The following is a 14,869-nucleotide window of genomic DNA, read 5'->3' on the forward strand; positions in this document are numbered from 1 at the left end:
CGCCACAGCGGCCACCAATCAGCGAACAGAGGGCGTGTCTGAGAACAATGACGATAAAGTTGTACGCCAGTTTGAGTTGTTGTTGTAGGTCGGTAGTTGATTTACAATGTGCAATTTTTCCCTGATAAATTAAATTCGACAAACAAAACCTGCAGCTGTCGTTGACGGACATTTTGACGGACGTGCAAGGTGTTTGGTTTGTGTACAACCTGCGCGTGATTCCCGGCGCATGACATACGTCACAACCAAACGTTAGCGATTGGTTATGGCAGATCCAGAGTGGCACTGGGCAGATCCAATCATTTTAAACTTCAACAGACACCCGCCTTCAAGTGAGTTAACGTTTGTCAATTGATTAGGTCCAGACTCTCTGTACAAATGAAATGAAGTGAAGTACGAGAGTCTGGTAGAACCAGGCTAGCTCACAGTTGGGGCAAGTCTTAAATCCTCAGGGAGTTTATTCCAGCTATTTGTTGCATAGTAACTAAATCCTGGTTTCCAATGTTTCGTGTTTACTCTGGGGATAATTAACAGATTGGTCTCAGAAGATCTTAGTGTTGTAGAAGGCTTATGTAGTGGAAGCATATCAGTTAAATATTTTGGGCCCAAACCATGTAGGGATTTATAGGTTAGCAGCATGATTTTAAAATCAATTCTCTGACCTACAGGAAGCCAATGTAACGATTTAAGAATTGGTGTAATATGTTCAAATTTTTTGATCTTTGTTAAAACTCTAGCAGCAGCATTCTGAACACTCTGAAGCTTCCTAAAGCCCTGTTCAGACCAAAGATTCACCTTGCAACGACTTGCAACTCGCAACTCCTTGTGACGCCTTGCGACGAGACGGGCTGCGATGTTCTAAAACTGGGCAGTTCACACTGGCTGCAACGCGCTCCAACGGTCTGCGACGGTAGGTGGTATCCCTAGCAACTGTGAACGCAAGTTCACAAGTTGATCTGGCTGCCTTTCGTGTTTTCACAAAGAATTAATACTTTTTTTGCGGAAACTTTCTATGTGGGTCTACGGTACAATAGAATGAAATCCAACCTTATTAATATTCCCCCCCACGATGGTATGAGTTCGAATCCCGTAATGTATCATAATTTAAGCATTTGTTTTTCATTTATTTCGGCTTAAAACGGTTCTACGTGACAAGTTTCTTCCAATTACACTCCAAATACGAATGAGATGGGAATGTTTTTGACATTTTATTGAAAGACAAATCAAAGAGTAATTCGCAAGGAAAGCTACGTGTCTGGCCCGACTTCCAACAGCTGGCGTAGCCACGACAACAAACGACGCATTCGGCCAATGGTCACCAGTTAACACGGTCACGAGTTGAACTTAATGATAATAATAATAATAAATGAAATTTATATGGTTAATATATTAATATGGTACTCTAAGACGCTTTAAAACACCACACCAAGTGCCACCGTAATTTCGCAACATGCTTTCTTCTTGCTGTCCCTGTTGCTATACCCCTTACTGCCAACGTCGTAAAGGACAGGTTGCTCCTCCAGCAAGCAAATTAAATTCTCCTCCCTCTCTGACTTCGGACCAGAAGTCTGCCATCTTCGGATATATGCTGGAGTGGACAGTACGGTACCGGGACGGAGTAAGGCCGTGACGTACAAGTTGTTCTGTGCTGTGATTGGCTGAAGAGAAATAGTTAAATCTCCGCGTTCTAAAACTGGACCTTGCGATATGACATGTTCAATCTCTGGCGACTCCTTGCAACTCCTTTCGACGCCTTGCAACTCCTTGCAACGGCTTGCAACGACCCGTTCACACCGCCCCTGCGACGTTCTTAAACCGTCTCGTTGCAAGCCGTTGCAAGGTGAATCTTTGGTCTGAACTGGGCTTTTTATTTTTTTTGTGAGACCTGTACGGAGACCATTCCAGTAATCAAGCTTACTAGTGATAAAGGCATGTACCGTTTTTGTAAGTCTTCGGTGGACATGAGCCCTCTAAGTCTTGCTACATTTTTAAGGTGATAATATGCAGATTTTGTAACTGATTTGATGTGACTGTCAAAATCTAAATCAGAATCCGTGATAACCCCTAGATTTCTGGCTTTGATTGAGGTTTTCAGGGACAGAGAGTGAAGGTGTTGGGTTACTTTAAGCCTTTCTGTTTTAGCACCAAATACAATTATCTCTGTTTTGTCCTCATTTGGCTGAAGTAAATTTCGGCACATCCAGTCTTTCACTTTCCCAATGCACTGGTACAGCAGATCTATTGGCCGATAGTCATTTGGTGATAGCGATACATAGATTTGTGTGTCATCAGCATAGCAATGATGGTCAATATTGTTACTTTGCATGATTTGCCCTAGTGGGAGCATGTAGATGTTGAATAAAGAGGGTCCTAAGATCGAACCTTGTGGCACTCCACACATCACGTTGGTTGATTCTAATACAAAGTCGCCAATGGGAGTGTCTGTCTGGGTTAGAATCCTAGAATCTGGGTTGGAGTCCCAGAGAAAGGACCAAGTTCCTTTAGGTCGGGTTGGAGTCCCGACGTGGGTTCCAGAGAGACTGTTGATCTGATCTTAAATACATTGCACTTTCTATTTTACTTACTAAATGCCTTTTTAACTTTCAATTTATTTTCTATTTTTACCAGAAAGATACATGATCTGATACCAGAGAGAAAGGATAAGGGTTTGAGACCAAAATTCTGTCGCCAAAGTAGTTCCTATTTTGTAGGTAGGATCTGAACCAATTTAAGACTTTAAATTGATGGTCTCTCTACAGTGTCGAATGCAGCACTGAGGTCTAGTAGCATTAGTATTGAGGTTTGCCTCAAGTTTGTGTTCAGACGGATGTCGTTTACAACTTTAATGAGGGCGGTCTCAGTGCTGTGCAGGGGTCGAAATCCTGATTGGAAGGTTTCATAACAACCAGTTGATGCCAGGAAGTGATTAAGTTGCTAGAGGACAACTTTCTCAATGATTTTACTTATGAAGGGTAGATTTGATATTGGTCTGTAGTTGTTAATAATAGAGGTATCTAGGCTCCACTTTTTTAAAAGTGGTTTAATAACTGCAGTTTTCAAGGCTTTTAGGAAGTTGCCTGACTGGAGAGAGTTGTTAACTATCTGCAATATGTCTATTGTTAGGCAGTCAAAAACATTCTTAAAGAAGAATCTAATGTACTTTTTAAAAAGGCCATCTCCTTGCTACCACCTCTCAACCCATGTTCTGCTGATGATCTTGTAGAAAACTTTAATTAGAAAATTTTGAAAGTCATAGATGTCATTGCACCTTATAAGGTTACAATTATTTCTGGAAAGCAAAAGGCACCCTAGAGAAAAGCTGCTTCTGTAACAGCACAGAAAAAAGAATGCACGAAAGTTGAACACTTCTGGCGTAAAACAAAACTTCGTATTCACCAGGATATCTATAAAGAGAGCCTCCGTGCCTACAATTTAGACTTAAAAAGTGCTAGAAAAACATTTTTCTCCAATATTATTGAAACCAATACTAATAATATAATGTAGTGGTAGGTAAAGAATCAAGTCAAGGTGGATGGCTTTAGTTGTGTCACAGTTTCCACAAGAGTTTTAGAGTCTATAACATTAAAGCATGCCATCCCTGCCACGTTACTTTTGCCTAAACAGGGTGGAAGGCCAACATTTTTGTTTGAAGTGGAGATATTGATGGCGCGTCTGATGCCTTCAATTTTATCAGCATAAAAAGCTGCAAACTCATTGCATTTCTGCGTGGAATGGAGATCAGGTGGAATTTGTGTTGGGGGGTTGGTCAGTCTGTCAACAGTTGCAAATAGGGTTTTTGCATTATTAGGGGTCCAAGCCAACTGGAGTCTGCTCCCAGGTTCAGGATGCAGGTAGCCACGATCCCGCCGGGGGGTGGGGGCGGCGGGGGGGGCATGCCGGGTAGGGCCGGTGGTGGTGGTGGTGGGGGTGGACCGATGCCACCTCCTGGTAGAGGAGGGGGAGGAGGAGGTGGTGGAGGAGGAGGTGCACCGGGGCCGGTGAAGCCTGGTAAGGGTGGAGGAGGCGGGGGTCCAGCCATCATACCTGGCAGTGGAGGAGGAGGAGGAGGTGGAGGAGGAGGGGGGAGTGGAGGAGGATTCGTAAGTTGAGGGGGGCCCTGGTTTGCGCCAGGGGGCACACCGCCTCCCATAAATGGGGGCAGAGGTGGTGGTGGTGGTGGTGGTGGTTGTGTTGCGAAGCAAGGGGGCAACTGGGCAGTTGTAGGTCTTTTAGGGAGACTTGCTTCGTCGCCGTCAGCCACGTGGGTCTGGACAGCCTTGTCCACCTTCCGGACCGGCGGGCTGTCCACCTCATTATGACCCACGCTGCTCCTGCCCTTAGAGAACACCAGCCGCCGCATGATCTTCTCACACGACTCCATCTGAGCTGCAGTACAACATGAGATTGACGTATGATCACAGTCAATCAATGGATTCAAATCAACCATGCAATATTTCCCCACTTTTATCCAAAGTGACTGACGGTGAGTTCAGACACAGTAAGGTAGGCGCGTCCTGCTTAAGGATGCCTACAAACAGGCTGTGGCTAAGGTAACATATACATGTGCTGTGGACTCACAGTCTTGGGCCAGCAGAATGGCTCTGTTGGTGAGGCTATCCAAGGCCTGCCAGAGATCACATCTCTCAGGCTCCAGCAGCAACAAGGTCTGGAGGATGGACAGGAGTCGGAGCGATGCTGGGGAGCTGCTTACCTGGAGAGACAATACTTGAGTAAAAGTCTGTACTTGAATATCAAAAGTAATTTTCTGATAATATATGTACTTAAGTATTGAAAGTGAAGGTTCAAGTAAATACATTGGTTCCAAAAATAAGAAAACAAGAATTGTTTTCCCAGTTGAGATTTATTGAAATTTAAAAAAATATAAACTACAACATCAGGGTCTTTCCTCACCTGCTCTCCCCCGCTACCTCATAGTAACGACCCCGTTCGTACTTTTACTTGACATCATTTCATTTCATTTTTTTACTTTGATAACATTCGATGATGACGCGCACAAGCACGCGCACACGCACACGCTCCGTGTGCAGGGACACAGTCGCCGAAAATGTATGTTTAGTAGCCTACATGCGCTAAAAAAAAACCCGCAAAATATCATGCATAAAACGATTTTAAATTTATGTTGAACCTCACTTGAAATATACTTACATAACTTAAAGAATATTAACCGGAGAACTATGTGTCAACGCAAGCTTAACTCCAATCTCCTTACGACTGGCACGGAGGTTGAGTGACAGGTCTGCTGGCCCTCCCTCGCCCCTAATTACAATTGGACATGTGCCCATCTCCCACCCCTCAACACTAACGTTATTGGGTCAAATCGATCAAATCCCAAAACTCTGCACTTGCCTTGAGTCTAAACCAAATTTGACTGTGGTTGGTTGAGAGCACTTGTCAATCAACGTTACCAAACTTAATTGGCCAAACCTGCTTATCCCACTTCCCACAACATGACATTTCTAATTTCTTCAGCTTTAATTGCGTTGCGAGTTACGAAGATGCAAAGGGAAAATGTATGGAAGTAAAAGTATACATTTTATTAAGGAAAAGCGGCGGAGGAAAAGTTAAAGTTGCTAGAAATGTAAATACTACGAAAAAACGACGTACGTTCAGTAACTGAGTATTTCTACTTCGTAACTATACACCACTGGCTCTAATTCTGTGAATAGGCCTACATTTAAATGACAAAAACATTAGCAGAGCTCATGGGGTTCATTTTAATTTGCCTGAAGCTCAACTCACCTTGTTGAAGAGGGTGGTGAAGACCTCCATGTGGTTACTCGTGTCAATACCATTGTACACTCGGAGCATCTCCTCCTCCGCCATGGCCTCCTCGAAAGCTGCACACTGGTGTGCAGGTAGCGCGACCTCGGCATCTTTTTTAAGCTGCAGTCTCGCAGCATAGCGCTGCTTGGCTGCCTTCGACGCCTTAGATGGACGCGGCATCTACAACAAAACACATTAGTCATATTTTAGCATAACATAGTTTTAGAGAGCAACCATAGAGGGTTCTATTTCATGTAGGCTACGCCGTCTAGGCTTCGCCTTATGGGCTTGTCCCGTGCGCGCGCCCGCGCGCGCTGAAAATTCAAACTATGCACCTATCAGCGTGGGCACCGCCCACATTTCCCACGGTATCGTGTCTATATAACGCGGTGTATACCGTCGCTCATCCTCCCTTTTCTTTCAGCACTTGTGCTTATCAGCGAGAAATTGAGAACTACTATTATGAAGATGAGAACTTCAACACGGATCTCCCAAGCCGGTGTCAGCGGCTCGGGCGAGGCCGCGGACAAATGGCCCTTTTCAGGGCCACCTGAGAGCGCTCCTAGAGTTGGGTCCTTTTCAGGACTCCTATGCGCCTCCTGTCCCGCCTCCCTGGCACCGGGTGACGGGCACTTGGCGTGCTTTTGGTGCCTCGGCGCCGACCACGCCGCGGCTGCTATGGTGGCCCCCGTCTCCTGTGTCGCCTGCCGGGAGCTGCCTGAAGAGGGGATCCTCTCCAGGCATCTCTTCTTTTCCCCTGCGGTGGAAATGGCTGACGCCATCGACCTATTCGGACCTGACGTCGACGATGGCATCATCGACGCCTCCCTGGACGACGTCTTCGGCGACTCGGCGTCCGGTTTTTCCCGCTCTCGGGTTACAACCGCCACCGTCATACAACACGAGGGTCCGCGCCGGATGACCGATCTCTTCCGGGAGATCATGGGTGAGGCGGCGGCCATCAAAGGGATTCCCATGCCGGCCCCGCCTCTCGCCCCCGTATCTGACGATATGCAGGGCGAGTGCTTTCGCACCCCATCTTTTTCCCGGCGGGTTACCCAGTGCCCCTTGTTCCCGCCTTTGCAGCACTTGTTTATTGCTGCCGGTGAGGACCCTTCGACCCTGAAGGCTCCGGTAAGATCCTACACGGATTTCACCAACGTGGAGGGGTGGGCCGATGCTCAGGCGAGGGGGATCCCTCGTCTGGAGCCTCCCCTGGCAGCGCTTCTCTGTCCGGGCGCCGGATGGCTCCTTAACGAAAAGCCGCTGCCCCCCGACCGCCTCCAGAAGCAGATTGTCGGCCTAACGGACAGGGTGTTCTTTTGTGCCTCTCAATCCGCGGCGGCGGTCAACAACATCGCCCTGCTCTCCTCTGCCATGGTCTCCTTGTCGGCTGACAGGGAGGCCTACGGCCCGGAGGAAGCCGCGAGATGGCTGGCGGTTTCCCGCTTTTCCAGCGCCATCCTCCAGTTATGCCAGCCGATAGCCGTTTCGGCCGGCCAGCATATGGCGTGGGCTACCATGATTCAAAGGGTCATATGGCTCTCCCACACTGCGGGGCCGGAACGAGAGCGGGCCAGCCTCGTCCAGGGTCCACTAGCGCCGGATGGCCTATTTGGTCCCAGGTTCTCCGAGGTGCTCGCGCACCAGCAGTCAGTCCGTGAGGATCGTTCCCGGTTCGGGACGATTCTCACGGGCTCCTCCCGCCAGCAGGCTGAGAGGAAGCGGGGTCTAGGCCGGTCCCAGCGTTCCATGGGGCCGCCTCCGACTCCAGCCCCGGTGCAGCAGCCGCAGCCGCCGCGCACGGAGAGAGCAGCAGCGCCACGGACAGGGAAGTTCCGGACGCTTGCTCCTACTTTTTCTTTCCCTATTAAAGAAAAGAGTAAAGACCGTTCGGCCGAATGGCAGTACATGGTACCTAAAGAGCGATATTCCCCAGGCCACCTGCGCCCTACGCTTGTGGTGCGCTCCTCCATGTTGCCTCTTTCCCCCTCTCAGCCCGGTGGCTGTAGGGTGGCGGTCGGACGGCGTGTTCACATGGCCTCTGGTTCACCTGCTTCTAAGAAGCGGCGTCCCTTGGAGCCTCGTGGACGGATCAGAGACTCGTTGCACGGTCTCCTGGTTCCCCACATTATAGGTGAGGAGATGGGTCCGCGCGCTGTGGCTACAGCCTGCGGACAGCGCATGCGCACAGGTGCTGCGGCCGGACGGCTCGCTCCCTGTTCAGCGGGCACGAGCGCGACGTCTAGACAGCTCGTTGTTTTTACAACTGCTAGTTGTGGTACGTCTCCTACGCTCGCTGAGCCTCCTCCCTTTCGTGGGAAGCCCCCCTTGGTCCACACGCAGTGTGAAGGCGGTAGGGGCAGAGGAATACGGGTTATTCCTGGACGGTCTTCCTCAGCTGTCGGCTCGCCCTCTCTCCAACCGCTATGCGTGTTGGCAAGAGCGGTGCGTTCTGCCATCGTGGTTGGACACCACGTTGAGATGGGGCCATCCCATACAGTTCAAGCGTCGTCCCCCACCCTTTATGGGGTTGGTGGAGACCACGCTACGGGACCCGGCTGCGAGCACGGCTCTGGCAGCAGAGGTGGCACGTCTCTTGGTAAAGGGGGCCATCACTGTCGTTCCCCCCCACGAGTCTCACCTAGGTTTTTATTCCCGCTACTTCCTGGTTTCCAAGAAGTCAGGGGAAATGAGACCTATTCTGGATCTTCGCGTGTTCAACAGATTCGTTGCCACGAGGAAGTTCAGAATGCTCACGGTCGGAGCATTGTTCCGGTGTGTGAGAGAGGACGATTGGTTCACATCCCTGGATCTCAAGGATGCTTACTTCCACGTCCCTGTTCGGCAGGCGCACAGGAAGTTTCTCCGCTTTGCCTTTATGGGGATGGCGTACGAGTACCAGTGTCTGCCGTTCGGCTATTCCCTGGCGCCGCGCACCTTCTCGAAGTGTGTGGAGACGGCGTTGGAACCGCTCAGACGTCAGGGAAAGAGGATTCTCTTCTACCTAGACGATCTGCTTATTCTGAGCAACTCAGAAGAGACCGCGAGAAGGGACACCATGTTGGTGATAAACCTCTCCTTCCTGGGTTTTGCCATCAACTGGGAGAAGAGCTCCCCGCTCCCCAGCCGGCAGACAGTCTACTTGGGGCTTTGCCTAGACTCAGCCACCATGACTGCGATGCTTTCGCCTCCTCGGCGAGACGCCATCCTGTCGGCGCTCTCCCGTTTTCACGTTCGCAGAAACGTGACCGCACTGTCCACCATGCGCCTGTTGGGGCTGATGGCAGCTGCCCACCCCGTGGTCCCCCTGGGTCTGCTTTTTATGCGCAGACTCCAGCGGTGGTTTGCTCGCCAACGGTTGGACCCCAGGCGACACAAGCTCAGGGTGCTCCTCGTCCCCCGTTCGGCGTCGCCAGACCTGGAATATTGGAAATGACCCTCCGCCCTTCTCAAGGGTGTTCCACTGGGCAGGGTGGCGTCCTACGTAGTGGTCTTCACGGACGCCTCGTTGACGGGTTGGGGAGGAACGTGCCTCTCTCACTCGGTCGGAGACGAGTGGCGCACGCCCCCTACAGCACACATAGATGTGTTGGAGCTCGACGCTGTGAGGAAAGTGCTGTTGCATTTCTTTCACCTGGTGCGCGGCCGCCACGTTCTGATCAGGACAGACAGCGTGTCGGCGGCGGCGTACATCAACAGACAGGGGGGAGTCCGCTCCCCTGCTCTCCACCGAAAGGCGGTCGAGCTCTGGCTTTGGGCTCATCAGTATCTCCGCAGTCTGAGAGCCCTGCATATCGCGGGCGCCCAGAACTTTGGGGCGGACCTCATGTCTCGAGGCGGTCCCCGCCGAGACGAGTGGCGGTTACATCCCGACATTGTCAGACTGATCTGGCAGAGGTTCGGGACAGCGCAGGTGGACCTCTTCGCGTCCCGGGAGAACACGCACTGCAGGTGGTGGTTCTCCCTCAGCCCTCGGGATCTTCCCCCGTTGGGGGTAGATGCGTTGGCACACACACCTTGGCCGCGGGCTCTCTTGTATGCGTTTCCCCCGCTCCAGCTGATCCTTCCTCTTCTGGAACGGGTCAGACAGGAGAGACTGTCCCTGATATTAGTGGCCCCGGAGAACCGTTCAGCTCTGTGGTTTCCAGAGCTTGCCGCGCTCTCGCGGTCGGCGCCTTGGCCAGTACCATTCAGGCCGGATGCGCTTTCACAGGCCCACGGGACGGTGCACCACCCGCCCGATGTCTCGGGACGGCTGTTGGTTTGGCTCCTGAGAGGTTGATCCTGCAGGGCAAAGGTTTGCCTGAGACGGTTATCAACCCTATTCAGAGTGCTCGTGCGCCTTCTACTTCTTCCCTCTATGCGGCGAAGTGGTGCGCCTTCTCTAATTGGTGTGAGACGAACCACGCTGTCCCATCTCAATGCGAGGTGGGAAGCGTGCTTTCGTTTCTGCAAAACTTATTGGAAAAAGGTTTGGCCTTCTCCACTATCAAGGTCTATGCGGCAGCCGTTTCGGCTGGCCATGCAGGCTGTGATGGTGGACCGATCTTCAGCCATCCACTGGTCAAGAGATTCTTGCGTGGGGCTAGACGGGTTAGGCCTGTTTCACGCGTGCTTACACCACGCTGGGATCTCCCCACCGTGTTGCGCGGATTGTCCAGGGATCCTTTCGAGCCTCTCTCCCAGGCCCCTTTGGATGCCCTGTCATTCAAGACGGCGCTCTTGTTGGCCTTGGTTTCTGCCAAGCGGGCCGGTGAGCTAACCGCTCTGTCTGTCAGCCCGAGTTGCTTGTTGCTAAACGAGGACAGCTCCTTCGCGTTGCTCAGACCTAATCCTGCGTTCCTCCCGAAGAACATTAATAGTTCTTTTCGGTCGAGGGATATTGTGCTTAAGGCTTTTCACCCCCCGCCTCATTCTAGTGAGGCGGAGGCGGAGTTGCATCTCCTGTGCCCGGTTCGGGCGTTGGCTATGTACGTGAATCGCTCGGCAGCGTTCCGCTCCACACAACAGTTGTTTGTGTGTTATAGCGACGCTAGCAGGGGCCGCGCTCTCTCTAAGCAGCGGTTTTCTCGCTGGGTATGTGAGGGTGTTTGCCTAGCCTACTCTCGGCAGGGCTTGGCGCCACCGTTGGGCGTTAAAGCTCACTCCACACGGAGCGTGGCCGCTTCAACGGCTCTACTCAAGGGCGTTTCGGTGGAAGACATCTGCGCGGCTGCGTCTTGGTCTTCCCCCGGCCCCTTTGTCCGTTTTTACATGTTAGACATGTCCAGGGGCTCACTCGGCAACTCTTTGCTAGAGTCCGGGACCCCTTTTACGTCTTAAGAATATAGACATGTTCTTTAAAGCGGCGTGGTTGGATTTCCTCTCGCCGGCTGGCGAGTTGGTCTTGATTACCAGTCTCTTACTCTCCCACCTTTTTTCAAATGAAAAACAAGGCTAGGGGGTTTTCTATTGGCTCGCCAATTGTCTGGTGGTTTTGTTTACCAGTGAGGCACTCCCGCCGTTTTCTTCAAATAAGAAACGGCCGAGAGAGTCCCATTATTGGAGAGCCGAATTCCGTAGCTCCGCCCCCGGTGGTAGCGGACCTAATGGAAACCGTGTTGCTCTGGTTTTCTTTTCCTTTTCATGGGTTCCATGAAGCACGGAATAGAGCCGGAGTCTTTACAGACTCACTTTTTTCCCCCTTGATCATTGCCTTGCTTGATCTAAGAGGAATTAGTTTTTATAAAGCTGTTGTGTTTTACACTTCCTTGGCTTTTTGAGTCTTAATGTGCTCTGGTGACTTAGGTCGTTTTGACTGGGGTCCAGCAGGAGTACATTGATCGGGCTCCGCTCGCAGCTTCACCTTAGCCCATAAGGCGAAGCCTAGACGGCGTAGCCTACATGAAATAGAACGATAGTTATGTTATTATAACTCTAGTTCTATGATTGTAGGCGTAGCCGTCTAGTTTCCCACCTGCTGTACCCTCCAAATGCTGAAAGAAAAGCGTGGAGGATGAGCGACGGTATACACCGCGTTATATAGACACGATACCGTGGGAAATGTGGGCGGTGCCCACGCTGATAGGTGCATAGTTTGAATTTTCAGCGCGCGCACGGGACAAGCCCATAAGGCGAAGCCTAGACGGCTACGCCTACAATCATAGAACTAGAGTTATAATAACATAACTATCGTTTTCACCGACGTCACGTCTTGGGCAGTAACCCGGATGCGCGGCCATGTTGGAGGCACTCGATGTGTCTGAATGGTCGGTAGCGCGACCTCGGCATCTTTTTTAAGCTGCAGTCTTGCAGCATAGCGCTGCTTGGCTGCCTTCGACGCTTTGGATGGACGCGGCATCTACAACAAAACACATTAGTCATATTTTAGCATAACATAGTTTTAGAGAGCAACCATAGAGGGTTTTCACCGACGTCACGTCTTGGGCAGTAACCCGGATGCGCGGCCATGTTGGAGGCACTCGATGTAAACACTGCGCTGTAATGCATGTAAACTCTGCGCTGGATAAACGAAAACGCTGCGATGGATAAAGGTCATAAACCCAAGAAAAGCTTGTCAAAAGGCGTTATAGATGCAAAGGCATACAGGGAAGGACTTGGACCGGGCGAAAAAGCACGATATTTGAGGAAGTTAGATTTGATTGGTGGTGCAGATCCCTACGAGTTGGCTCCCTCGTCTTGGATCAATGACGACCCGGAGAGTCTTCCGTCTGTTCGTTATCCTGGCATCGTCAACTACCTGGTTTTCTCGCCAAGCCCATACACAGCGGAAGACCTTAAAGCGTAAAAAAGTTTGGAGGCCTATAACCAGATGGTGTGTGGATGGGTGAGGGAGATTCAATACCAAGTCATCGACGACAGATGTGTTGCGAAGGTCAAAGTAAGTAATGCAATAATGTCTTTAATCAACCTAACCATAACTGTATGATATCATTGCAATACCCAAGGTGTAGCCAGGTGATTCTCAACCGTTTTTCATTTCAAGGACCCCCAGTTTGATATGCAGTCCACAGACCACAGTCTAGATTGCTATGTACACTGTACACTATCAACTTTATTTATAGTGCATTTATCACTATCAGAGTTTATAACCTCTGGGGGCCTGTGTGGCCACATTGTGAACAAGTGATGCAGATAAGCCTAACTGTTATTCATTTTTTTAAAGTGAAACGGTGAGAAACTATTTTGTTATTCTTACTTATTTGGTTGTCGTGTCTTTTATTCAGGTTCTCCATTCTCAATCAATCCGAGAAACACCCCTGGAACCCTGGATAATCGCTGAGAAGTCTGGTCGGATACTTGGAGCCCACTGCACGTGTATGGCTGGCCTCGGAGAGACGTGCACACATGTTGCTGCATTATTGTTTCTCATAGAAGAAACAGTGAAGTTGAGGGACTCAAAGACAGTGACGCAAGAGAAGGCGTATTGGCTGTTACCTACTGCACTGTCTAAGGTGGAATACAGGGAATGCCGGAAGATTGACTTCACTGTAACCAAGAGGTTACAAGTGATACTGTAACCAAGAGGTTACAAGTGAGGACCCAAGTGATACTTCCACTTCTTCTACTGTTACAGTTGGGAAACCGCAACAGCCAACCAGTGATGAACTGTCATCATTATTCAGTGCTCTTAGCGCGACTGGATCAAAGTCTGCTATTTTGTCCCTGATTGAGCCTTACTCTGACAGTTTTGTTCCAAAATCAATTGGAGAAAATTTACCTCTTGTGTTGACGGAATTGCGAAAAGACGAAGCAGTTCACATGGACTATAGTGAGCTATTGTCCACATGCAAAGATGTTGAAATTTCTGTTTCAGAGGAGCAAGCAAAGGCAGTTGAGGCCGCTACAAGGGATCAAGCTTCCTCTAAACTGTGGTTTAGATTTCGCGCTGGTCGAATCACAGCATCTAAAATGAAAACTGCATGTTGCACTGATCCAAAACAGCCAGCTCAGAGCTTAATCAAAAGTGTATGCTATCCTGAGTCATACAGATTCACATCAAAAGCCACTACCTGGGGATGTAATCATGAGAAATTTGCACGTGATATGTTTATAGATGTACATAAGGAATCTCATGAAAATGTTAAAGTACACGACACAGGTTTTTTCATAAATCCAAGTGTGCCATTCTTGGGTGCTTCTCCCGATGGCCTTGTTTCTTGTGATTGTTGTGGTGTCAGTGTAATTGAAGTGAAATGTCCATTCTGTGTGAAAAGTGACATGTTGGACAGTGTATCCTATTTGGAGAAGGACAGTGAAGGGAAACTGACACTTAACCGAAACCACCAGTATTTCTACCAGGTGCAAACTCAACTTGGGGTGTGCAAACTGGAATCTGCCTATTTAGTTGTTTGGACAGAAAAGGATTTGCATGTTGAGTGCATTTTATTTGATGAAGAGTTTTGGGACACAATATGCCAGAAAAGCAAGAATATTTTTGACACAGCCATTATGCCAGAGTTAGTTGGCAAGTTTTACACAATCAAATCAAACCAAATCAAATCAAATCAAATTTATTGTCATTTTGTTGATCGAACAACAAAACGAGAAGGCGTTTCTCAGGGATCAAGATCACATACATTACAAACAAACGTCCCAATGATGAATAAATAAATAATAGATAAAGTCCAGTGGGAAGATTTAGGACGCTGGTGCATTGAGCATCCTGACAGCTTGAGGCAGGAAGCTGTTCCGCAGCCTGGTGGTGGAGCATCTTAAGCTGCGATAGCGCTTCTTGGAGGGTAGGAGCTTAAAGAAGTTGTTCAGAGGGTGAGAGGGGTCTCTCACTATTTTCTGGGCCCTATTCCTGCAGCGGCTTTGGAATATGTCCTGGACAGAGGGAAGTGAGGCTCCAATGACCTTTTCCGCTGATCTCACCACTCTTTGCAGGGCCTTTTTGTCCGCCGCACTGCAGCTGGAGAACCAGGTAGAGATGGCGTACGTCAGCACACTCTCCACTGCCCCCCTGTAGAATGTGGTGAGGATACTGGGAGGTAGTGAGGCCTGATGGAGTTTCCTCAGGAAGTACAATCTCTGTTGGGCTCGCTTCACTAGCCCAGTGGTGTTTTTGGACCAGGAAAGG

At 49.8% G+C, this 14,869-nt stretch overlaps 1 protein-coding gene across 1 annotated transcript; it reads right to left on the minus strand.

Moving 5' to 3' along the window:
• Nucleotides 1–3,748: 3,748 nt before the first annotated feature.
• LOC115541094 (inverted formin-2-like) lies at nucleotides 3,749–5,964 on the minus strand. Its single transcript, XM_030352865.1, has 3 exons — nucleotides 5,761–5,964; nucleotides 4,579–4,711; nucleotides 3,749–4,386 (listed from the first exon to the last, which is right to left on the minus strand). Exons 1-3 carry the CDS (start codon nucleotides 5,962–5,964, stop codon nucleotides 3,767–3,769), a joined length of 957 nt encoding a protein of 318 aa, XP_030208725.1. The 3' UTR covers nucleotides 3,749–3,766.
• Between the last annotated feature and the right edge of the window lie 8,905 nt (nucleotides 5,965–14,869).

Source organism: Gadus morhua, chromosome 3 (genome assembly GCF_902167405.1).
Source record: "Gadus morhua chromosome 3, gadMor3.0, whole genome shotgun sequence".
Lineage (NCBI taxonomy): Eukaryota > Metazoa > Chordata > Actinopteri > Gadiformes > Gadidae > Gadus > Gadus morhua.